At 44.5% G+C, this 25,579-nt stretch overlaps 1 protein-coding gene across 1 annotated transcript in view; it reads right to left on the reverse strand.

Moving 5' to 3' along the window:
• LOC132831218 (brain-specific angiogenesis inhibitor 1-associated protein 2-like protein 2) overlaps window positions 1-20,922 on the reverse strand; it is a 70,884-nt gene extending 49,962 nt beyond the window's left edge. Inside the window, exons 1-3 of the mRNA XM_060849229.1 lie at window positions 20,872-20,922; window positions 15,068-15,143; window positions 228-314 (exon numbers count right to left, since the gene is read on the reverse strand). Of these exons, the coding sequence (XP_060705212.1) occupies window positions 228-314; window positions 15,068-15,143; window positions 20,872-20,922 (214 nt within the window). The remainder of the gene's footprint in view (window positions 1-227; window positions 315-15,067; window positions 15,144-20,871) is intronic.
• Window positions 20,923-25,579: the final 4,657 nt, after the last annotated feature.

Raw genomic sequence — 25,579 nt, forward strand, 5'->3', positions numbered from 1 at the left:
GGTGTAGACTACCTTGCTAAAATATTTTCAAGGCGGTCTGGTCTGGTTAACAAATGAAACATTCAACTTGACGGTTCTAGACCCGGACGAATACTGAACAAACCAAACACCACTGATCTTTCCCGGAGATGAGAGCTTCCCTGTTTCCCCGGCGCAAGAGCGGTGGTCAGCCTAGCTCAGGGGAGACTAGGGAAAAGCCCAAATTCTCCCAGGATTTTGACACTTACCCAGTGTCTGCGATGTGGAAGTCTGTAAGGCCTGTGCGCCAAATTTCTCGACGGCAGTGAAATAATCGTTAGCTGCCGTGACCAACACTGGAAAAGAGGGTTGAGAAGACAATAAGATAAAGATCTTTCGAAAAGGGGGGTTTGATAAAAGTGACCGAGGTGGATACAAGCAGAACGTTGAACCTTTCCCCAGCCATGGCTGCAAAATAGCGGGCGATATCCATCATTTAAAGATTCGTGCCACCCCTCAGCTGAGGGCCATTGTTTTATTTAACACTAAAAATCAATTGAGAAGACCCGGATTCACATCCCACTTTATCCAGAAGTGTGTGATGACATGCTTGTACAGGTTGTTTGGAAAAATGGGTTAATTACAAAAAAAACAGCAGACCCATGTCAGAAGAAGAAGAGAAAATGGGGAAAAAACATCAAGCAGAGGCCCTCCTGTGGTGCAGCGATACAGTTTCTACCCCAGGACAGAGCGCCCTGGGTTCAAATTCCCCCCTGTTCCAGTGATATGTAATAACATCTTTGAAGAGGTCGTTTAGAAAAAGCAGTGTGGTAAAACTTTGCCAAATGATTGCCTCTGGAACAAAATCTAGCACTGCCTCAGTTCTAGAAAAAACCTGAAATAATCAACATCATGGTGCAGTGGGTCGTATCCCTTCCTGTAGGCCTGGGTTCAAGTCCCACCTGCTCTAGAGGCATGTAATAATTTAAGAGGAGGAATAAGCCCTCCAGCCCATCAAGTCTAGTCTGCCATTTAAAGTAATTGTGGCGGATTATCCACTTCAATGTCATTTACCCACCTCATCTCGGTGAGCCGGTCGAACACCAAGAATCAGAAATCTATCAATCTCTACCTTAAACTTGCTCAAAGACTGAGCCTTCGCATCCTCCTGTGACATAAAATTCCAAAACAAAAAATTCACCACCTTCTGAGCAAAAATAAATAAATCTTGGTTCCACATCTCATCCTCTGTATTTTTTAATTGTGTGAAAGTGTTTGTAACCGAAGTGCATTACACAATTGTGCTTTGAGAAGGGACTGTAAAAGATACATCTCCTCCATAGAGTCATACAGCATGGAAACAGACCATTCAGTCCAACCAGCCCATGCTGAACCTAATCCCAAATTAAATAAATCCCACCTGCCTGAGCTTGGCCCTTATCCCTCCAAATCTTTCCTATTCATATACTTATCTGAGTGTCTTTTAAATGTAATTGTGCCCGGTTCCACCACCTACTGAGTAAGTTCATTCCACACACGGACCACCCTCTATGTAAAAGATTGCAGCTCAAATCTTTGTAAAATCTCTCTCCTCTCACCTTAAAAATGTGCCCTCTACTCTTGAAATCCTAGAGAAAAGACAGCTACCACCCACCCAATCTATGCCCCTCAGGATTTTATAAACTCCGATAAGGTGACCTCTCACCCGCCTATTCTCCATCGAAGGAAGTCCTAGCCTATCCAGACTTTCTTCATAGCTCTAACCTTCCATGCCCGGCAACATTCTGGTAAATCTTTTCTAACCCCTCTCTAGCTTAACAATGTCCTTCCTATAACAGGGTGACCAGAACTGGACACAGTACTCCTAATGTCCTGTACAACCTCAGCAAGGTCCCAACTCCTTTACTCAAAGAACTGAGCAATGAAGGCAAGTATGCTAAACACTTTTTTAACCATCCTGTCAGAGTGGGCAGCACGGTGGCACAGTGGTTAGCACTGCTGTCTCACAGCGCCTGAGACCCGGGTTCAATTCCCGACTCAGGCGACTGACTGTGTGGAGTTTGCACATTCTCCCCGTGTCTGCGTGGGTTTCCTCCAGGTGCTCCGGTTTCCTCCCATAATCCAAAGATGTGCGGGTCAGGTGAATTGGCCATGCTAAATTGCCTGTAGTGTTAGGTAAGGGGTAAATGTAGGGGTATGGGTGGGTTGCGCTTTGGCGGGTCGGTGTGGACTTGTTGGGCCGAAGGGCCTGTTTCCACACTGTAAGTAATCTAATCTAATATGATGCAAACTCCAAATAATTACGTATCCAAACCTTTAGGTCCCTCTATTCTACAACACTACCTACCATTAATTGTACAAGTCCTGCCCCCTGTTTGTTGTATCAAAGTGCAATATCTCATTTTTATCCAAGTTAAACTCCATCCGCTATTTTTCAGCCCATTGATCCATTTGATCGAGATCCCTTTGCAATCTTAGAAAACCTCAAACACTGTCCAGCACTAGATTCAACTGTGGCTCACATGTGTCACTTCCATATCTCAGTCAGAAAATTGTAACTTAAAGTTCAACTTCCGTGACTGAAATACAAATCCCAGGCTGAAATTAGAATTTGATTTAACGTCACACGTGCTCAAATGAGTCCAGAGAAAAGTGTGCAAGTCGTCACTTATGGCGCCATCTCAGATATAAAGGTCCCAAGTACAGTTTCTTCAGTCACAGTTCTTAGCAAAATGGAGAAGTAGAAAGTCCAGCATTGCAGATTTCAGGAATAAATTAGAAAATGGAGAAAGAAAAAAAATGTTCAGTGCAAGGGACTTCTAACTTCGTATACCCTGAGGTGAAGTCTGGAGCAGTCTCAAGTCAAGGCCCTAGCCATCTCTCCACACCAGGCCTTGACTCTAGATTACTCTAGATTTCCCCTCAAGGTTGACCAGGCCCTGGAATCATCTCAAGACCGGAAGGCCATGTTGAGGCCACACTGGCTGAGAGACTGTCATGATGGGCCATTGGGAGGTCACCAGGCTGGGCCGAGGGGAGTCCACATCAGCCTGAGAGACCACCACGTTTGACCACCAGGCATCCACGCCAGGCCGCTACGCCAGGCTGAGGGGACACTTTTGGTCAGGCCTGAGCAGAGGCCGAGAGTTCAGAGGTCAGAGGTAGGACACCAACACTGAGGGAGTGTCTTAGCGCTGGAGGTGTCAGCTTTCACATGACACATTCACTCGGCATCCAGCATAACTCAGGGGTCAATATGGAAAGTCCTGTTTGGGAGGGAGATCAGGGGAGCCCTTCCCGGCATCCAAAATAATGTTCATCCTCAACCATCCCCCAACCAACAGGAGCAAGAAGATCTTCCTGCTCATTTGTTCATGGCTGTCTATGGGTTATGCTGTGCACAATGTAGTGTCTGATTTATATGCAGAAGAGAGCAAAAGAATTTCTGGAAAGTACATTGCAAAATCCTGAACCCACGAGCAATGCCTTTAGAGTGTTAGTCTTCATTATGTAGAGTCCCTAAGGTGTTTCAACCTGGTTGTGGCCTTCCTTCACTCTTAGTTATTCTTTCTTGCTGTAAATGGACAACCCTCAGCTGTATCTGTTGCCATCTGGGAGCACAGTATGCTGCTGAGTCACAGAATGGACATAGCATCTGAACGACAGCCGATCGAAAACTCCAGTACCTGTATCCAAATTTGCACCAGCTATCTAGCTGCCTAAACCAACGTTTCCCAACCGCAACACAATTTTAGAATTCTCATCATCCATGTCCACCCTCTGCTCACACCTCCATCAGCCCTTGAATCGTCCAAGATATTTGCCCTCCCTGAACTCTAGCCTCTCATACTTACCCAATGCTGTTGCTTGGCACTGAAGGTCGAGGCTGCTGTCCTTAGACTTTGACTCCTCTCTCTTTCTCTCTCTCTCTCTCTCTCTCTCCCTTTAGATAGGAGTAAGATTAGGCCATTCAGCCCATCAAGCCTGCTCCATCATTCGATTAAGATCGTGGTTGATGTGACTATGCTAACCCCCTCCCCAGAGGCACAATACCCCTTGTTTATCAAACATCCAACTAGCTCAGCCCTAAGTATATCCAATGCACCAGCCTCCGCTATTCTCCATGGAAAAGAATTCCAAAGACAAGCAACCCTCTGAGCAAAGAAACTCAGCTTTCAAAACTACATGCTTGACTGAGTTTTTGCTCATCTGACCAAGTTCCCTTGTTAAGATTGCCAGTCTTTGTCTGATAACACTCCCTTCGAAGCCCCTATGACCTTCAGGGAGCTATACAAATGTAGGTTGCCTGTTGGGTGTGAAAGTCCAAGTCAGGACTGGCAGGATGAGCGTTAGGTGGCTTGAAGATTAAGAAGCAGGGAATGTCTTGCTACAATTGTACAGCGTCTTATAGAGGCCACACCTGGAGTATTGCATGCAGTTGTGGTCTCCTTATCTGAGGAAGGACGTTCTGATTTTGGAGGGAGTGTCATAGATTCACAGAGATATGCAGCATAGACCCTTTGGTCCAACTCATCCATGCCAACCAGATATGCTAACCTAATCTAGTCCCATTTGCCAGCATTTGGCCCATTTCTCTCTAATCCCTTCCTATTCATATACCCATCCAAATACCTTTTAAATGTTGTAATTGTACAGGCCTCTACCACTTCCTCTGAGACTCTGTTCTGTGCAAAGTGATGTCTGATTTACAAACAGAATATAGCAAAAGAAATTCTGGGATTGACAACTCAACATTAACATTTCCTTGGTATTTGTTCCTGGGGAAAAACTCATTCCATACATGCAGCACCCTCTGTGTGAAAGCAGTGGCCCTTAGGTCCCTTTTACATCTTGCCCCTCTCACTTTAAACCGATGCCCCTCTAATTTTGGACTACCCAAGTTAGGGAGTAAAAAGACCTTGTCAATTGGCCTATTCATGACCCTCACGATTTTATAAACTTCTATAAGGTCAACCCTCAATCTCCGATGTTCCAGGGAAAATAGCCCCAAAGGTTTATCAGAATGATTCCCGTGATGGTAGGACTGACATGTGAAGGATCAGTTAGGATTATGTTCACTGGAGCTATGAAATATGAGAAGAATAGAAACCTATAAAATTCTAACAGGACTAGGTAGGTTAAACACAGGAAGGATGTTCTAGATGGTGGGGGGAGTCTGCTTTCAGGGGTTACAGTTTAAGGACACGGGCTAAACTATTTAGGACTGAGATGAGGAGAAATGTCTTCTCCCAGAGAGTGGGGAGCCTGCGGAATTCTCTGCCACAAAAAGGGTTGAGACCAAATCATTGAATGTTTTCAACATGGAGTTAGATTATAGTCCTTAGGGTGTTAATTGGAGGATCAGCCATGTTGAATGTTGTAGCAAGCTCAAAGGGCCAAATAATCTAATCCTGCTCCAATTTTCCACTCCTTTTGATAAGAGCTATGGAAGACACCATCGTTGCAGAAGCCACGTGCACTTTAGGATGCCAGTTGACTATGAAAGGCGTTATATGAATGCAAGTTTGTTGTTGGTGTAGCCCAGCAAGAACATGAGAGAGAGGGGGAAAAAAAGATGTTAACCGCCCTCAAAAAACCGTTCTGGGAATGTCAGTTTGTTGCAGTAAGTACACTTGGTCAATTAAGAGTTCAGGAGCCAGCAGTTACTAAGAAAACAGCAATAGACAGCTGACTTGTTCAAGCAAGGTGCAATAAGGGCAATAAATCAATATGACGCCATGACTCATTCCTTCAATGAGAGAGTCACGCACACTTGATTACACACCATAAAAAGGAAACTGGACGTTCAGAACAAATAGGAGGATTGGAAAGAGAAGTTATTCAGGGTGAGGACCAGTTCAGTTAGTCGAAGGAGGGTGTCAGTGGAAGGGTACTGGTTGGTACGGCGGGAAAGGAAGAAGCGGAGGGTTTTGAGTCCTTCGTGATGGGGGATGGAGGTGTACAGGGACTGGATGTCCATGGTGAAGATAAGGTGTTGGGGACCGGGGAAGCGAAAATCATGGAGGAGGTGGAAGGCGTGGGTTGTGTCCCGAACATAGGTGGGGAGTTCTTGGACTAAGGGGGACAGGACCGTGTCGAGGTATCCCCTGAGGTGATGGATGGTCTCCCAGACCATCCATAACCTCATCATCTCCCAGACCATCCATAACCTCATCACCTCAGGGGATGTCTCATCCACCGCCTCCAACCTCATAGTCCCACAACCCCGCACTGCCCGTTTCTACCTCCTGCCCAAAACCTGACTGCCCCGGCCGAACCATTGTCTCAGCCTGCTCCTGCCCCATCGAACTCATTTCTGCATACCTCGACACGGTCCTGTCCCCCTTAGTCCAAGAACTCCCCACCTACATTCGGGACACCACCCACGCCCTCCACCTCCTCCATGATTTTTACTTCCCCAGTCCCCGACACCTTATCTTCACCATGGACATCCAGTCCCTGTACACCTCCATCCCCCATCACGAAGGATTCAAAGCCCTCCGCTTCTTCCTTTCCCACTGTACCACCCAGTACTCTTCCACTGACACCCTCCTTCGACTGACTGAACTGGTCCTCACCCTGAACAATTCTCTTTCCAATCCTCCCACTTCCTCCAAACCAAAGGAGTAGCCATGGGCACCCGCATGGGCCCCAGCTATGCCTGCCTCTTCGTTGGATATGTGGAACAGTCCATCTTCCGCAGCTACACTGGCACCACCCCCCCACCTTTTCCTCCGCTACATCGATGACTGTATCGGCGCTGCCTCGTGCTCCCACGAGGAGGTTGAACAGTTCATCCACTTTACCAACACCTTCCACCCCGATCTCAAATTTACATGGACCGTCTCAGACTCCTCCCTCCCCTTCCTAGACCTTTCCATTTCTATCTCGGGCGACCGAATCAACACAGACATTTACTATAAACCGGCCGACTCCCACAGCTACCTAGACTACACCTCCTCCCACCCTTCCCCCTGTAAAAACGCCATCCCATATTCCCAATTCCTTCGTCTCTGCCACATCTGCTCCCAGGAGGACCAGTTCCAATACCATACAACCCAGATTGCCTCCTTCTTCAAAGGCAGCAATTTCCCCCTAGACGTGATCGACGATGCCCTCCACCGCATCTCCTCCACTTCCCGCGCCTCCGCCCTTGAGCCCCGCTCCTCCAACCGCCACCAGGACAGAACCCCACTGGTCCTCACCTACCACCCCACCAACCTCCGTATACAACGTATCATCCGCCGTCATTTCTGCCACCTCCAAACGGACCCCACCACCAAGGATATATTTCCCTCCCCTCCCCATCAGCGTTCCGAAAAGACCACTCACTCCCTGATTCCCTCGTCAGGTCCACACCCCCCCACCAACCCAACCTCCACTCCCGGCACCTTCCCCTGCAACCGCAAGAAATGCAAAACTTGCGCCCACACCTCCCCCCTCACCTCCCTCCAAGGCCCCAAGTGATTCTTCCATATCCACCACAAATTCACCTGCACCTCCACACACATCATTTACTGCATCTGCTGCACCCGATGTGGCCTCCTCTATATTGGGGAGACAGGCCGCCTACTTGCTGAACATCTCAGGGAACACCTCTGGGACACCCGGACCAACCAACCCAACCACCCCGTGGCTCAACACTTCAACTCCCCCTCCCACTCCACCAAGGACATGCAGGTCCTTGGACTCCTCCATCGCCAGACCATAGCAACACGATGGCTGGAGGAAGAGCTCCTCATCTTCAGCCTAGGAACCCTCCAACCACAAGGGATGAACTCAGATTTCTCCAGTTTCCTCATTTCCCCTCCCCCCACTTTGTCTCAGTCAAATCCCTCGAACTCAGCACTGCCTTCCTAACCTGTAATCTTCTTCCTGACCTCTCCGCGCCCACCTCCACTCCGGCCTATCACCCTCACCTTGACATCCTTCCACCTATTGTATTTCCAATGCCCCTCCCCAAGTCCCTCCTCATTACCTTTTATCTTAGCCTGCTGGACACACTTTCCTCATGCCTGAAGAAGGGCTCATGCCTGAAACGTCGACTGTCCTGCTCCTTGGATACTGCCTGACCTGCTGTGCTTTTCCAGCAACACATTTTCAGTTCAGAAAGAATAGCCCAAGAGCCACAAACCTGCGCTTCTCCCCAGGAACAAATGTCCAGGGAACATTGATGTCAGAATGCCATTCCTTCTGGATTGTCCAATATTCTCCAACAATTAAACATTAGTCTCCTAAGAGCATGGCTACAAATAACAATAAAGCAGGGCTCAGTGGTTAGCACTGCTGCCTCACAGTGCTAGGAACCTGGATTCAATTCCAGTCTCAAGCGACTGTCCGTGAAGAATTTACACATTCTCCCCATGTCTGTGTGGGTTTCCTCCAGATGCTCTGGTTTCCTCCCACAGTACAAAGACGTGCAGGTCAGGTGGACTGGCCATGGAAAATGCCCATAGTGTCCAGGGATGTGCAGGCTGGGTGGGTTAGCCATGGGAACTGCAGGGTTACAAGGATATGGTGGGATGGTCGGTGTGGACACGATGGGCTGAATGTCCTGCTTTCACACTGTGTGGATTCTATAAATACACTGGGAACAAATAACAGAGGGTATTTGGAAAGCAGTAATGCTTTCGTTCATTCTCAAACCGATTTGAGACGGGTAACAAGGTTGTCAATGAAGGAACAGTCCATCAGTTAATGCAAAATGGGTGTGTCCATAGGCGTAGCACAAGGATAGACCAATTGGAGACTGTTGGAGGTTTGAAGGTCCCAATTGCTATTTCTACACTTACATAAACTTATAATATCTCCTGGTGCGTGATTGTTAAACCTTTATTTTAATCAACTTGTTTGAATATGAAATGATACACCCCTACAGCAGGTGAGACTTGAACACTGGCCCAGAGATAGAAACACTACCACTTTACCAATATAACCTCTACAGCAGGTGAGACTTGAACACTGGCCCAGAGAAAGAAACACTACCACTTTACCAATATAAACTCCTCTACAGCAGGTGAGACTTGAACACTGGCCCAGAGAAAGAAACACTACCACTTTACCAATACGACTCCATTTTTTTAAAGAGGGTGTGCTGATTTTCAAAATTCAAAACACATCTTTGATAGCTGTGTACAACAAGGAGGAAATTCAGCACATATTCTTTCCCAAACAGAAGAAAGTAAGATTGTGGTTTCTATAAAGAGCTAGCAACTAATTACACATAGAATCCGTTCCAGAACAAGTACTCCAATGGGCCGCATTCACAGCTGCACTGGAGCCAACCAGAGGCAGCCTGACAAGTTAGATTAAAGAGAAAGAACTCTAACATTTCCGTGCCTAACACAAAACTATCTAACATCAAGAAATCAAAAGACAAACAGAATATATAACAGTGGCCAAGTAGATCAGCAATCTTACATTGACCAGGATCCTACATATCAGTTATTCAGTTAGCACTGTGGCTATTCATGATGAAGGGCTTTTGTCCGAAGCATCGATTTTCCTGCTCCTCGGATACTGCCTGACCTGCTGTGCTTTTCTAGCACCACTCTGCTCTAAAAGCTGGGGTGAGATGACCCAGGGAAGTTGGTAAACTGGTCAAAAACATGCTGAGGATCCATGGCTTTCTTAATAGAATACGATTAACTGAAATAATACTCTCACTAACAGTGTGGACTTGGACTCAGTTCAAAAGCATTTGCCCTCTGGTGTATAACAACCACCACCTTCTCAAGGGCAAAGTAGTAGGGGCGCAGAATGGGCCTGCCTGCAACAGTAGCAGACTCGCCGACATTAAGGACATTTAAACGGGCATTGGACATACATATGGATAATAATGGAACGGTGTAGGTTAGATGGGCATCAGATTAATTTTGCAGGTCGGCGCAACATCAAGAGCCTGTGCTGCGCTGTAACGTTCAATGTTCTATATGTTTTAATTGGGGTTTTGTGGCAAAATTGTTGCCACTCACTTTTCAAGACAGAATTTTTTTAAAAAGAGCGATGTTCCGAACTACTTTCGTAGAATAAATATCGAGAAACGTTGGCACTAGCAGGAAGGTTTGTAACCACGGGGAACAGAATAAAAGAATCAGCAGAAGATCCAGAGTGGGGATTGTTTTTTAATTGAAAAGTTGCAATGATCTGGAATGCACTTCCTGAGCTGGGAACAGAGTTGTAACTTGTGACAAAGTATTTGGATAATTATTTTGGGAAATAAAAAAAATTGCAGGGAGAGAACAGGAAGTTAGGGACAGGAAGTTGGACAACTCCTTCATAGAACCAAGCATGATGGGCCAAATGGCCTACTTCTGTGCTGTGCGTTTCTATATAAGCTCTTGCGTTATTACAGCAGTTCAAATTGGTCCATCACCTTCTTCAGCGAACACTGCGTTCAATTCTGGTCTTCCTGCCATAGGAAGGATGCTGTTAAACTTGAAAGGGCGCAGAAAAGATTTACAAGGATGTTGCTGGAGTTGGAGAGTTTGAACAATAGAGAGAGAGGCTGAACAGGCTGTGGCTGTTTCCCCTGGTGTTTCAGAAGCTGAGGGGTGACCTAATCGAGGTTTGTAAAATCATGAGGGGCATGGATAGGGGAAATAGACAAAGTATTTTCCCTGGGGTGGGGGAGTCCAAAACTAGGGGGCATAAGATGAATGGGGAAAGATTTAAAAGGGATCTAAGGGGGGGAATTTTCATGCAGAGGGTGGTGCATGTATGAAATGAGCTGCCAGAGAAAGTGATGGTGTCTGGTACAATTACAGTATTTAAAAGGAATTTGGATGGGTACCCGGATAGGAAGGGTTTCGAGGGATATAGGCCAAGTACTGGCAAATGGGACTAGAATAATTGAGGATATCTGGTCGGTATGGACAAGTTGGACGGCATACATCTCTATGACTCAATGAAGGGAATCTGCCTGTTCCAACCAGTCAGGCATAGATATGACTTCAGAAACTGGGCTCCGAGTAATCTCTGCAGTGGCCCAAGTGCAACTTCCAGCTGGAAAACATTCACTGTCAAAAGATGGAGTTGCCAGCTCTGGCCACATCCCAAGGACAAAGCATTGACTAATCAGTCTCCCAATTTTCATCAAAACCAACCCTGAGGGGCCCTCCTTTGGCACAGTAATAGTGCCCCTACCCGTGGACTGGGAGGCCACCAGCTTCAAGTCTTACCTACCCCAAAGGTGTGGGATAACATTTCTGAACGGGCTTAATGGTGAAAAACGGTTATATTTTACAAGGAGACTTTCTGAGGTTCTCCTGTGGCATCGTGTTAGCATCCATCCCCTGGACCGGGAGGACCTGCTTCAAGTCTCACCTCCTCCAGAGGTGTGTGATAGCATCTCTGAACAGGTTGGTTAGAAAAAATAGGTCTGAAAGAAGCCCTCCTGTGGCTAGTGGTAGTGTCCCTACCTCTAGACTAGGAGCCCCCCAGGTACAACTCTCACCTGCACCAGCTTAGATAAAAACATTTCTGAACAGGTTGATGTAAAAAAAAAGGTTAATTTTTAAAAAATTTACAAAAGACTTTCTGAGGTCCACTTGTGGCACAGTGGTAGTGTCCATACCTTAGACCAGGAGGCCCAGCTTCAAGTTTCACCTCCTCCAGAGGTGTGTAATAACATCTCTGAACAGGTTGATTAGTACAAGTAGAATTAGGTTTTATTGTGGTGTGTACTCTAGGACAGGGATACAGTGAAAGGTGTACCAAGTCACAATCTTAGGTACAAAGGTACCTAGGTACAAATAAGTTAAAGGGAAAAAATTAAAAATCAATACTAGACTCCACTGGACTGAATACAGTTAAAACAGTCAGACAAATATAGAATTTGGCATTCAAATGGCAGAGAAACAGCAAAACAGATCATACAATTCAATAGCGATATACATCAGAACTGGCAACACAACCTAAGCAAAACACAAAAACCCATGTGTTCATAAGCAGTATTCTTTGTTCAGTGGCCAGGAGAAACTTTTATTGTCCACAGGCCTGACTTTGCTGAATTGGACGTGGACTCCGGTCTTGTGGTCTGAGACGTCATCCTCGTTCACTTTCAGGAGGTCTCAGTGCCCTTGGGATGAGGCCCAAGAGGATTTGGAGCTGTGTACCAACATCCGAGCCATACTTCTGAAAGATCAGCCTCGGTGGTCTGGCTCACACCCAATGAAAGGCCATTTTCGTTACATGCCGGCGACTGAAGTCATTGTTCACTCCTTCACACACTGGCTCACACCCTCTCGCAAACACATCAAGACAGCCCAACAATGCCTCTTCTCCCGCAGGAGGCAAAGGAAATTCAGCATTTCCTTAAGGACCCTCACCAACATTTACAATGCACCATCGGAAGTATTCCATCTCGGTGCATCACAGCTTGGTGTGGCAACTGCTCTGCCCAGAACCGTAAGGAACTACAGACAGTTGTGCACACAGCCGAGACCATTATGGAAGCCAACCTCCCATCCATGGACTCCACCTACACTTCTCTTTACCACAGAAAACATCATCAAAGACCACTCCCAACCTGGTAATACTCTCTTCCATCTTCTCCTGTCAGGCAGAAGATACAGAAGCTTAAACACATTCACCAACGGGTTCAAGAACATCTGCCCCGCTGTTATAAGACTGATGAGTAGACCTCACAAATTTCAAATCTAATGTTGATCTTGCTTTTGTGCACCTCCTGTGCAGTGTAACCTGTGTGCCTCACTCTGTCTAAACACCCTGTGATCGGTATGTTCTTGTTTACTATGATCTGCCTGGACTGCACACAAAACAAAACTTTTCACTGTACTTAGCTACATGTGACAACAATAAATCAAATAATATGTGTTAGAAATGATTAAATTCAGTTAACAAGAGCTGAATAGTTTACATCAATACCAATATCAATATCAAAGAGCCCAAAATCAACTACATGCCAACCACTCACCCCAATCTCATCAGTGAGCTACCTCCAGTCTACCTGAGAAAATCAATTCCTTGTTGCTCTCCACCATCTTGCTCTAAGGGGCTATTATTTCTGTCTGTCCCTCAATGTTAAATGCTGTCTGGTCAGTCTATAATGTCCTCACCTTATACTGTTTCCACATGATCAAAGCCAAGGGATCTCAATGGTTCCTGGCTGATTACTCTCTCTCAAACCCATGGCCACCACAACCAACAATACCACCTCTTCAGCTTCTCAGGATGAGTTTGCTAATTCAATCTTGACTGGAGTTGCAATCCGTGGATTCGAGAAGCTGGGGATGATCTCTTGGCTCCACAGGAGAAGCAGGAGAGGTGTGTGAGATTGTGGTTCAGTGGTTAGCACTGCGGAGTTACAGCGTCAGGGATCGTGTTCGATTCCAGCCCCGCGTGACTGTCAGTGTGGAGTTTGCACATTCTCCCCTTGTCTGTGTGGGTTTCCTCTGGGTGTTCCAGTTTCCTCCCACAATCCAAAGAAGTGCAGGTTCGGTGGATTAGCCATGCTCAATTGTCCGATGTGTTCAGGGTGCATTAGTCAGGGGAATGGGGGTCTTAGTTTGATTCTCTTTGGAGGGTTGGTATGGACTTGTTGAGCTTAATAGCCTGTTTCCATACTGTAGGGATTCTAATTCTAATTGTGACCGGTTTAGATAAGGTAGACAAAAGAAAAACTGTTCCCAGTAGTTACGAGCATAGAAACAGACGATTCAGTCCATCTCATCCAAGCTGACCAAGATTCCCAATCTAAACACATCACACTTGCCTGTATTTGGCCCATATCCCTCCAAACATGTTCTACTCATTTACATTTAAGATGTTAAAGGTCTTTTAAATGTTACAACTATACCTGCATCTATCACTTTATCTGCCGATCATTGCACATACAAACCACCCTCTGTGTGAAAATGGTGCCCCCTCAGATCCCTTTTATATCTTTCTGCTCTCACCTTAAAAATATGCCCTCTCATTTTGAACTCCCCCACCCTAGAGAGAAGACATTTGCTATTCACCTTATCCATGCCCCTCATGATTTTATAAATCTCCATAAGGTCAATTCTCAACATCTTATGCTCCAGTGAAAAAAATCTCCGCATATCCAGCCTTTCCTTCTAACTCAAACTCTCCATTTCCAGCAACATCCTGGTATATCTTCTCTGAACCCCCTCCAGCTTAATAACATCCTTCCTATAACAAGGTGACGAGAACTGAACACAGTATTCCAGAGAAGAAGCCTCACCAATGTCCTGTACAACCTCAACATGATGTTCTAATTACTCCACTCGGTAGGTGATGGCACAAGGACGAAGGGTCACAATTTAAGGTTCAGCACAAGATATACAGAGGGAGGTGAGGAAGCACTTTCTTGATGAAATTCTGCACTAGAAGGCTGGTGAAAGCAGAGATGGGGAATGGTTTCAAAAGGAAATTGGATCGCAAATGAAGGAAATAGACTTGCAATTTCAAGAGGTTAGAGAGGGGGCCACACAACGGACTGGTTTTGTCTAGAGAGGGCTATCATGGATTTAATGAGCTAAATGGCCATGTTTACTCTATGACCAAGGTGATCTATTTGGCTCCTGCCTTGTGAAACAGCCATGTTGCGTGTACCAGGATTCCACATTCTCAACAATCTGAACTTTAGAGATCAGTAGAGTGTGACAAGGGTGACACAATGGTTAGCACTGTTGTCTCACAGTTCCAGGGACCCGATTTGATTCCATCCTCAGGCAACTGCATGGAGTTTACATGTTCTCCCTGTGTCTGTGTGGGTTTCCTCCGGGTGCTCTGCTTTCCTCCCACAGTCCAAAGATGTGCAGGTTAGGCAGACTGGCCGCAATGTGCAGGCTAGGTGGGTTAACTATGGTAAATGTGGGGTCATGGGGAGAAGGTGGGATGCTCTTCGGAGAGTCAGTACAGACTCGATGGGCCAAATGGCCTCTATTTGCGCTGTCAGGATTCTATTATCTGTCCAGAAGATCCAGCTTGTTGAACGCGTGTTTAAAAGGTTTAGCAGGAGTTACTCTATTTGAAAATCCTTTATAAATCTGCAGTCGTTTGATCATGGGGTTTAACTGGCTTTAAACCAACATTACTACAAGAACTAAATATGATGGGAACCCTGTGGCTCAGTACTTACTTCTAAAAACTCGGACAAAGTTGGTTCCAAGGAACACCAGATTCTGTAATCCAGGATTGTACTGTTCCATAATGTTCTGCAATTGAACACAAAATGATTAAAAGCCAAACATCATAAGCAGCAGATTACAGTGGGAGCGATGGTAATGCAGCGGCAACAACACTGGACTAATAAACCAGGGGCTTGGGTTTAAATTCCACCACAGCAACACCTGTCATTTCAATTCACTTAAGGAAATATCTTGAATTGAAAGCTCGCCTCAGTGATGGTGACCATAACAAATATCATCGATTACTAGAAAGACCCACCCCAACCCATTTCCTTTAAGGACGGAAATCTGCCATCCTTACCAGATCTGGCCTGCGTGTGATTCCCAAACCACAGCAATGCCTTCCAAAATAGTCCTAGCAAGTCACTCAGTTTAAAGGCAATTAGGGGTGGGTAGGAAATGCTGGGCTGGTTAGCAGCACCACCAAACAAAAGAAAATAAAAGCTGGTACAAAGCTTGAGGATTACTGAAACAAAAAGACTTATTTTATCAAAGCTTATCAACTTAAACTCACAGGACAATTGGCAAGAAATACCAATGTAAAGTGGAACAATATATTTGCGCAGCCTGAGGAGACGATGCTGATTGGCTGGCAAGTGGAATCTGGTTGGTAGAAGTGTCACCAATGGTGTTTTTGCAAGTTGTCCTGATGAGTGCAAGAAGAAGAGCCTCAACAAAATATGTGTCATTTTCTAAAGATATTCAAGAAAGCAATGTCCATAAGACATTGGAGCAGGAATTAGCCCATCGAGTCTGCTCTGCCACTCAATCATGGCTGATATGTTTCTCAACCACTTTCTCCTTGTAACCTTTGATCCACTTGACAATCAAGTACTTATCTATCTCTGTCTTAAATATACTCAATGACCTGGCCTCCACAGCCTTCTGTGGCATTGAATCCCATTGGATTCCCCACTCTCTGGCTGAAGAAATTGCTCCTTATCTCCATTCTAAACGGTCTCCCCTTTACCCTAAGGCTGTGCCCTTAGTCTCTCCTACAATGGAAATACCTTCCCAATGTTCTCTCTCTGTCCAGGCCATTCAGTATTCTGTAAGTTTCAATTAGATCCCCCCATATCTTTCTAAACTCCATCGAGGAGAGACCCAGAGTCCTCAAACATTCCCCATATGTTAAGTCTTTCATTCCTGGGATCTTTCTTGTGAGCCAACATACATCTTGCTTGGATCTCAGTCAAACAAATTGTCAAGTCTTATATTCAATCTAAGGAGAGAAAAATAGGCTTGCTCATGTCATAAGGTAAATTAAAAACTTGGCTTTTCATTTAAAATACCTTAATGTTTAAAAATCAGAATTTGTGTGCCTGAATGTTTCACATGTATAACCACAACAGTTTTTTTTCCCCACAGAGTGATTTACACAATTAATTTATGTTTTGTTTGAGAGTGCAATGGCTGTTATCCATTGGCAGCAACATTGAGAAGAAAAGGCTGACCTCATAGAGGTCTTTAAGATTATGAAAGGTTTCTGCTATGAAGCACATGTTTCCTTTTGTAGTGGACACTGTGCAAAAGGGCCCAGGAGCAACCTTGAGACAATGTTAAAGAGCTGCACATCACTGGATATAAATAGTACAGCATGGGTGGAGAAACCCCAGAAGAATTTCACCAAACTTAAATAATCTGGAGTGGAAAACTCTCTTGAACACATGAAGAAGATAGATTAGTCTTTGCTTAATGTAACTATAAAATCAGAGTCTGATATACTTATGATTATTGTGTATAGCAGTATTTAGTGTTAATGCATAATAAGCAGTGATATTTTAAAGTCTACGCCTGAAGATAATGCTTGACTTTGCCTTCTCCTCAACCAGCCTAACTTGAACACAAACTCAGGTATACGATAAAAGAGTGAAGTGCAGATCTAGAGGTTTTCAGTAGGAGATAGTCACCATCAAATCCAATAGGGAATTCAAATAGTGATGAAAATGAGGAACTCACTACCACAGGGAGAGGTTGAAGTGAGTAGAGTAGATGTATTTAAGAGAAAAATAGACAAACACAAGGTGGAGAAGTGAATAGAGATAAGTGATGATGGATTCAGAGCAGAAAAAATGGAGCATAAGTACCTCACAGTGCCAGGTAACTGGGTTCAATTCTACCCTCGGGCAACAGTCTGTATGAAATTTGCACATTCTCCCAATGTTTGCGCGAATTTCCACCAGGTGCTCTAGTTTCCTCTCACAATCCAAAGATGTGCAGGTTAAGGTAGATTAGCCATGTTAAATTGTCACATAGCATTCAGGGATGTGTAGGTTAGGTGCATTAGTCAGGTGTAAGTGTAGAGTAATCGGGGAATGGGTGTGGGTGGGTTACTCATTAGAGGGTCAATGTGGACTTGTTGGACCAAAGGGCCTGTTTTCACACTCTAGGGATTCTGTGATTGGTCTGCCTCTGAGGTCATGTGTAAACATATGTATCATTGTCTTTCCTTCGTTGCCAATGGGTCAAATTCCTGGAACTCCCTATCTAATCCTTCACTACGTGGACTGCAGTGGGTCAAGATGATGCCTGACCACAATATTCCCAAAGAAAATCGGGAACAGACATTTAATTTTGCCTTTGCCCACATCCCGTGAATGAATAAAAAATTAAAACAGCCACGGGATGGAATGGTTTGCTCCGAAGGAATCATCGAGTGGCAAAATGAGCCAAAGTTGATTTCTTTTCCTGATCTACAACTACTTCCCTCTGCATTGGCCCAACCACAGAAACAGAGCAAGAATCAGATTTGGGGGATTTACCACAAAATTTTGACATATTTTGGATGTTTAGCAGCAGGGGAAAGTTGAGGCCTAACTGCTTTTTCCGAGCAGGCAGCCTGAAATTGTGCAACGAGCTAAGAATATTTCCCATAGTCTGGCCAGGTTCAGAGTTAATAAATAATGGAGCAGTAAACCGATAGTTTTAAGATGAACAATTACCTGATTAATAGAAATTGATACCTTCCGCTCCGTTTTCTTTCACCATCGCTCCCTCCCCAGTCTCCCCCCCCACACCCTCTCACAGCAAAAGACAGGTTGTTTCATCATATATGAATACATCTCAGGAGACAACCAGCCAATGTTGACAAAATGTCCTCAAATGTTTTACTGGGTTGGGTTTCAATACGTGGAGACGGAATGTTAGGCTAAAGGCAGGAGCAGCAATAATTAATCAGAACATCCTGTGATTGTCAGTGACTGCCTTCCCTCGAACTGATACGACTTGGATTCTGAAACAGAATAGTTGCTGTCCCCCTTCATTCTCAAATAATACCCTGTCTGCTGATGGCATAGTGACAATACTGTTACACCCTTGACCTGGGTATGCAAGTTAATCCTCAGCTAACACAGGTTCAAATCCCACCACAGCACCCTGTGGAATTTAACGTCAATTTTATAAAATCCAGAACTCAAAGTTTATCTCGATGAAGAGAAACCATCTGTCTTTTGTCCCATCTGGCTCACAAGTGACCTTCAAGGAAGGAAATCCTCTATTCTTATTCAGTCTGTCAATTCCAGACCCAAAAGCTATGCAGGTTTACTCTTAACTTCCATTTGAAGCAAGCTTTGATGACAACTCGAAATGTTAGTTTGCTCTCTCTCCGTGATTGCTGCCTGACCTACTGTGATCTCTGGCATTTTGTGTTTGCCAGTACAGAAGCCAACATCTGCATTAATTTGCTCCTGCTTTGAATCTAGCCATTCAGTTCAGGAGCAACTAGGGATGGACAATGAATACTGTCTTTCCCAGCAACAAAACATCCTGTGAGAGAGTAAAGATTACATATGGCAGAGTGCGAATAGGTTCCAGAGAGGTATCGGTTAGATGGGCTGAATGGCCTGCCTGCGCTGTAAATTCCATATCATTCTTGACATCAGCTGGTACCATAATGCCCACCATTTATTTTGTTGGGCAAATGTTGACACCTTAATTGTTACAGTCTCATTCCTGATGAAGGGCTCATGCCTGAAACGTCGATTCTCCTGCTCCGCTGATGCTGCCTGACCTGCTGTGCTTTTCCAGCATCACACTCTCGACTCTGATCTCCAGCATCTGTAGTCCTCGCTTTCTCCGCATTAATTATTACCCTTACCCGGTGATCAAACCTCTATGTGTTAAATTAGACACAGAGAGAGAAATGAACGGGACCAAACCAACTGGAAAATGAAAGTGTGAACAAAAGATCAAGCATGAATATTTTAATTATGAGAAAAACCATTAAGAATTTCTTCAATCATGAATCCATAGTCTAGTCTACTCCCTTTCTGGGCAGGAGTGGATGAGCGGCAATGAAACATTATGCACAATGCTGAAGGGTTCCTTACGATGTGAAGTGCCAGCCCTAATTTTCCACAGTGGCTTTTGTAACAAATCATAAGTCATGCTGTCTCTCTCTCTCTCACACACCCACTGCAGATTGAATCGCTTATCAATTTCAGGAAATCTTCCATCACTTTCCCAGGAAAATTCTAGGCCCCAAGACTTTCACATTCCTTCAGGTCATACATATAACAACAAGTCGCATTTATATAGTGCCTGTAAAGCAGTTACCTGTCAGTGGCACTTCACAGCAGCAACTACCAGACAAAATCAAACTACAATGTCAACTTCAAGATAAAGTGGAAGAGTTATTCCTGGTGTCCTGGCTAATATTTAGCATCAACGAACCATCAATGCACTGCTACCAATAGGAGCTTGCTGCTGGCAAACTGGGTAAGCTATTACAACAGTGACCTTAAAGCATTTCATCATCTTTGAGACCATGAGAAAAGGTGCAATGTGAATGTGTCTCTTTTTAGGTTTGACACGTTCACACTTCGAGAGATGTGAGGACAGGTGAGAGAGGAATTGGAGTTTTGGGGGCATTGGAAAGAAGGGAACAGCAACAAAACAAGTGATAAATACTGCGAGGAATTGGAGCAAAGGGATGTTAAACCCCTGCAGAAAGAAGCCATTCGGCCCAAAGAGTTCACACAGACCCTCTGAAGAGCATCCCACCCAGACCCACCGGGTCCCTGTGTTTCCCATGCCTAACCCACCCAGCCTACACATCCCTGGATGCTATGGGGACAATTTAGCATTGGTCAATCCACTTAACTTAGGTGAAAGTGAGAACTGCAGATGCTAGAGATCAGAGTCAAGGTTAGAGTCGTGCTGGAAACGCACAGCAGGTCAGGCAGCATTCGAGGAGCGGGAAAATCGACATTTCGGGCAAAAGCCCTTCATCAGGAATGGAGGTTTTTCTGATGAAGGGCACCTGTCCGAAATATTGATTTTCCTGCTTCTCGGATGCTGCCTGACCTGCTGTGCTTTTCCAGCACCATTCTAATCACCTAACCTGCACATCTTTGGACTGCGGAGGCAAACCAGAGGAGGCCAGCACAGACACGGGGAGAATGTACAAACTCTACACAGACGATTGTCCAAGGTTGGAATCAAACCCGGGTCCTGGGTGCCATGAGGCAGCAGTGCTAACCACTGAGCCACCGTGCCACACCCTAAGGGACAGTCTCACTATCTCAAGAACTGCAACTTATATCTACTCAATGTCAAAGGAAAACCACAGTTTATGTTCACTCTGTGACAAAAAAAAGCACCTTATGTCTTGTCTATGTCAAAAGAAAACTGCAGTTTATGTCCATTCTGTGACAAAATAAACTGCAATTTAAGTCCAGTCTATGTTTGGGAACTATAATAGAAGACAGATACCTCCAAAGCAACCGTTTGCACGCCTCAAACACACTGTACTCACCTGGTAGGTATTCAGTGTCGATCGATAGATTGGATCCGCTGAGCGAGACATGGTGCAGGTAAAAGCTAATATTTTACAACTAAGGAACGAATGGGGAAAAGTTTTTTGTGGGGGCAGGTGGGAGAAAATGATGTTTTTGTTAGTCCTATTCCCTCCAGCTGGTTACTTCCCCCTCGCTGGAGAGTTGGAAAAGCAGCTCCAGACCCAGATAAAAGGCGGACCGTCTGGTTAATTATTCATTGTTTGGAAAGGAAGGAGCTGCTGTTTGTAATTTCACTGGTTTTTTGCAGGACTCAGCCTTTCCAGCGTGGAGAGCTTGGTTTTAAACAGCTGGAAACTGGGGATGGCGGGAGAGTTAAGCACCTGAGGTCTCCTGTTTGGTCCCTGATTACTCATAGGATTTTTAAAAATTCTCTCTCTCTCTCTCTCCCCCATGTCCTGCAAATACAGAAAAAGCTGCATTGCCATGAGTGAGTTGGCAGTACCTAACTCAGTCAGATCCTCATTACAAACCACGCCTGCTGAGCCACAAGGTGTGGAGGTGGCAGGAGGCCATTTGGCCCATAGGTCCCTCTCTATCAGTGGAGCTGGAAAAGCACAGCCAGTCAGGCAGCATCAGGAAGGGCTGATGCACAAAACATCAATTCTCCTGCTCCTCAGATGCTGTCTGACCGGCTGAGCTTTTCCAGCACCACACATTTCGACTCCGATCTCCAGCATTTGCAGTCCTCACTTTCTCCTAGTGTCTATCAGTGGACACAATCAATGGCTGATCTAATGAGCCTCAATCCCACCTTGTCCTGCCTTTCCCCAAAAACCCATGATTCTCAGTCTCACATACTTCCAGCCACCATGGCAGTCTGCGATAAAGGATTGCACTCTATTCCGTTGGAAGAAATTCTTCCTAGTGTCAGTTTTCAATAGCAACCTTTTACTCTGAGATTATGTCCTCTGATCCTTAGATAAAGGAATCCAAACCACTCACTGTATTCCAAGTGTGGTATGACTAGTGCCTTGAACAGAATCATACTCAGCCCATCGAGTCCACACTAACCCTCTGAAGGGTCTCCCTCCCAGACCCATCACGCTAACCTATCTCTGGAACTCTGTATTGCCCATGGGTAATACACATCCCTGGACACTAGGGGGCAATTTAGCATGGCCAGTCCACCTAACCTACAGTTTTAGCAAGACCTTCCTATTTTTATACCTTGCATCCTTTGAAATAAAGCCCAGCATTCCACTCTCCTTCCCTATTGTCCGCTAAAATGTTGATGCTACATTTTTGTGATTCATGCACAAGGAGCACAATACACCCTCTCCTGCTATTTTAGTTTTTATCTTTCAGCAGTCACTCTCCATTTAAATAATATTCAGCTCTTCTCTTCTCTGTGCCAAAGTGCATAACCTGACACATTTTCCCACATTAAATTCTATCTGGCAAGTTCTTGCTCACTCACTAAACCTGTCTATATCCCTGTGCTTAATGAAGGGGATCATCCTCATCACTTGCTTTCCCTCTTATTTTTGTGTCCTATGCAAACTTGGCACTAGCACATACATTTCCCTCATCAAACTCATTCATGTACTCCAACTCTATTGCTCCAGCACTGATCCCTGTGGAACGCCACTAGTTATAGATTGCCAACCTGAAAATGCAGCCCTTATCCCAACTCTCCCTCTCCTCTAACAATTAGCCAATCCTCTATCCTTGCTAATATAATACCAAATGTCATGGTCTTATCTTTTTTAAGTAGTCCTATGTACTTATTGAATGCCTTTCAGAAGTTCAAATATATTATACTACAGGTTCCCCATTATCTATCTTGCTTGTTATTTCACAAAGAATTCTAATAACTTTGCAATACCTGATTTCCCCTTCATGAACTCAGCACCGCCCTCCTAACCTGCAATCTTCTTTCTGACCTCTCCGCGCCCACCCCACTCCGGCCTATCACCCTCACCTTGACCTCCTTCCACCTATCACATCTCCATCGCCCCTCCCCCAAGTCCCTCCTCCCTACCTTTTATCTTAGCCTGCCTGGCACCCTCTCCTCATTCCTGATGAAGGGCTCTGGCCCGAAACGTCGAATTTCCTGTTCCTTGGATGCTGCCTAACCTGCTGTGCTTTAACCAGCAACACATTTTCAGCTCTGATCTCCAGCATCTGCAGACCTCACTTTTTACTTCCCCTTCATGAAGTCATGCTGACTTTGCTTAATCATATTATGTATTTAGAGTCATACAGTACAGAAACAGACCCTTGGTTCAACCAGTCCATGCTGACCATAATCCCAAACTAAACTAGTTCCACCAGCCTGCACTTGCCCCATATCCCTCCAAACATTTTCTATTCAAGCACTTATCTAAATGCCTCTTAAATGTCGTAACTGTACCACCATCTATCAGTTCCTCTGGAAATTTATTCCACACATGAACTACTCTCTGTGTAAAGAATTTGCCCCCGTGTCTTTTTTTATAACCTTTCTCCTCTCACCTTAAAAATATACCCTCCAGTCTTGAAATTCCCCACCCGAGAGAAAACAAATGTGCCTTTCACCTTATCTATATCCCTTATGATTTTACAAACTCTATAAGGCCTCTCAACCTCCTACGCTCCAATGAAAAATGTGCCAACCTATTCTAAGTGCTGAGCTGTTAAATGCTTTATAATAGATAAACATGTTCCCAATGACAGATGTTAAACTAGCTGACCGATATGTATCTGTTTTTCTTTAATAAGGGTGTTTCATTGGCAATTTTCCAATCAGCTGATAGATGGTGGAACAGTTACAACATTTAAGAGGCATTTAGATAAGTACTTGAATAGAAAATGTTTGGAGAGATATGGGGCAAGTGCAGGCAGGTGGAACTAGTTTAGTTTGGGATTATGGTCAGCATGGACTGGTTGGACCAAGGGTCTGTTTCTGTACTGTATGACTCTAAATACATAATATAATTAAGCAAAGTCAGCATGGCTTCATGAAGGGGAAATCAGGTATTGCAAAGTTATTAGAATTCTTTGTGAAATAACAAGCAAGATAGATAATGGGGAACCTGTAGTATAATATATTTGAACTTCTGAAAGGCATTCAATAAGTACATAGGACTACTTAAAAAAGATAAGACCATGACATTTGGTATTATATTAGCAAGGATAGAGGATTGGCTAATTGTTAGAGAAGAGGGAGAGTTGGGATAAGGGCTGCATTTTCAGGTTGGCAATCTATAACTAGTGGCGTTCCACAGGGATCAGTGCTGGAGCAATAGAGTTGGAGTACATGAATGAGTTTGATGAGGGAAATGTATGTGCTAGTGCCAAGTTTGCATAGGACACAAAAATAAGAGGGAAAGCAAGTGATGAGGATGATCCCCTTCATGAAACACAGGGATATAGACAGGTTTAGTGAGTGAGCAAGAACTTGCCAGATAGAATTTAACGTGGGAAAATGTGTCAGGTTATGCACTTTGGCACAGAGAAGAGAAGAGCTGAATATTATTTAAATGGAGAGTGACTGCTGAAAGATAAAAACTAAAATAGCAGGAGAGGGTGTATTGTGCTCCTTGTGCATGAATCACAAAAATGTAGCATCAACTTTTCCAGAGTTTTGGGAATCTTGAAGCTTACTGCCAGTGCATCCATTATCCAAGCTGCTACTTTCTTTAATATCCTCTGATGCAATCCATCATGTCCAGGACTATTATTAGTCCTTAGCCCCATTAGTTCCTTTGTACTTTTTTTCTTGGGATAGTTATTGAACTTAATTACCCCATCCCCCACCCTCTTTCGCCACTTGATTATCTAGTATTTACTATTAGCATCCTATACCCTGAAAGCTGTCACATGTATTTATTCAACTTTTCTGCCATTTCACAATTCCCCATTATTATTGACCCAGCCTTATTCCTCAGGGGCCTATGTTCACTTTGGTCTCTGTATTCCTTTCTTTATTATTAAATAAGCCCTTACTGTCGTAATTCTGTTTCATTTCTGTTTTTATTACTTGCAAATTTATCTTCTTGGTTTAGTTTTTGTTTGTTCGGTAAACTTTTGGTTTTTAACATTTTCCCAATTCTTTGGTTTACCAATAACCTTTGTCATCTTTCAAATTGATACATCCTTAACTTTCTTGGTTAATCATAATTGTTTTACCAAAGAGTTATAGAGATGTACAGCACAGAAACAAACCCTTCAGTCGAACCCGCCCATGCCGATCAGATATCCTAAATTAACCTAGTCGCCTTTGCTAGCACCTGGCCTATATCTCTCTAAAGTCTTCCTACTCATATACCCATCCAGATGCCTTTTAAATATTGTAATTATCTCCAACTGCTCCCACCTCCTCTAGCAGCTCATTCCGTACACGCTTAACGCTCTGCATGAAAAAGTTGCCCCTTAGGTCTCTTTAAAATCTTTCCCCTCTCACCTTAAACCTATGCCCTCTAGTTGTGGACTCTCCCAACCCTGGGAAAAGACCTTGTCTATTTATCCTATCCATGCCCCTCATGATTTTATAAACCTCTATAAATTCACCCTCAGCCTCCGATGATCCAGGGAAATCAGCTCCAGTCTATTCAGCCTCTCTGGGTAACTCAAACCCTTTAACCCCAGCAATATCCTTGTTACACTTTTTTTGCATCCTTACAAGTTTGACAACATCTTTCCTATAGCCAGGAGACCAAAACTGAATTATGGAATTGGTAGAGT

Source organism: Hemiscyllium ocellatum, chromosome 33 (assembly GCF_020745735.1).
Source record: "Hemiscyllium ocellatum isolate sHemOce1 chromosome 33, sHemOce1.pat.X.cur, whole genome shotgun sequence".
Taxonomy (NCBI): Eukaryota; Metazoa; Chordata; class Chondrichthyes; order Orectolobiformes; family Hemiscylliidae; genus Hemiscyllium; species Hemiscyllium ocellatum.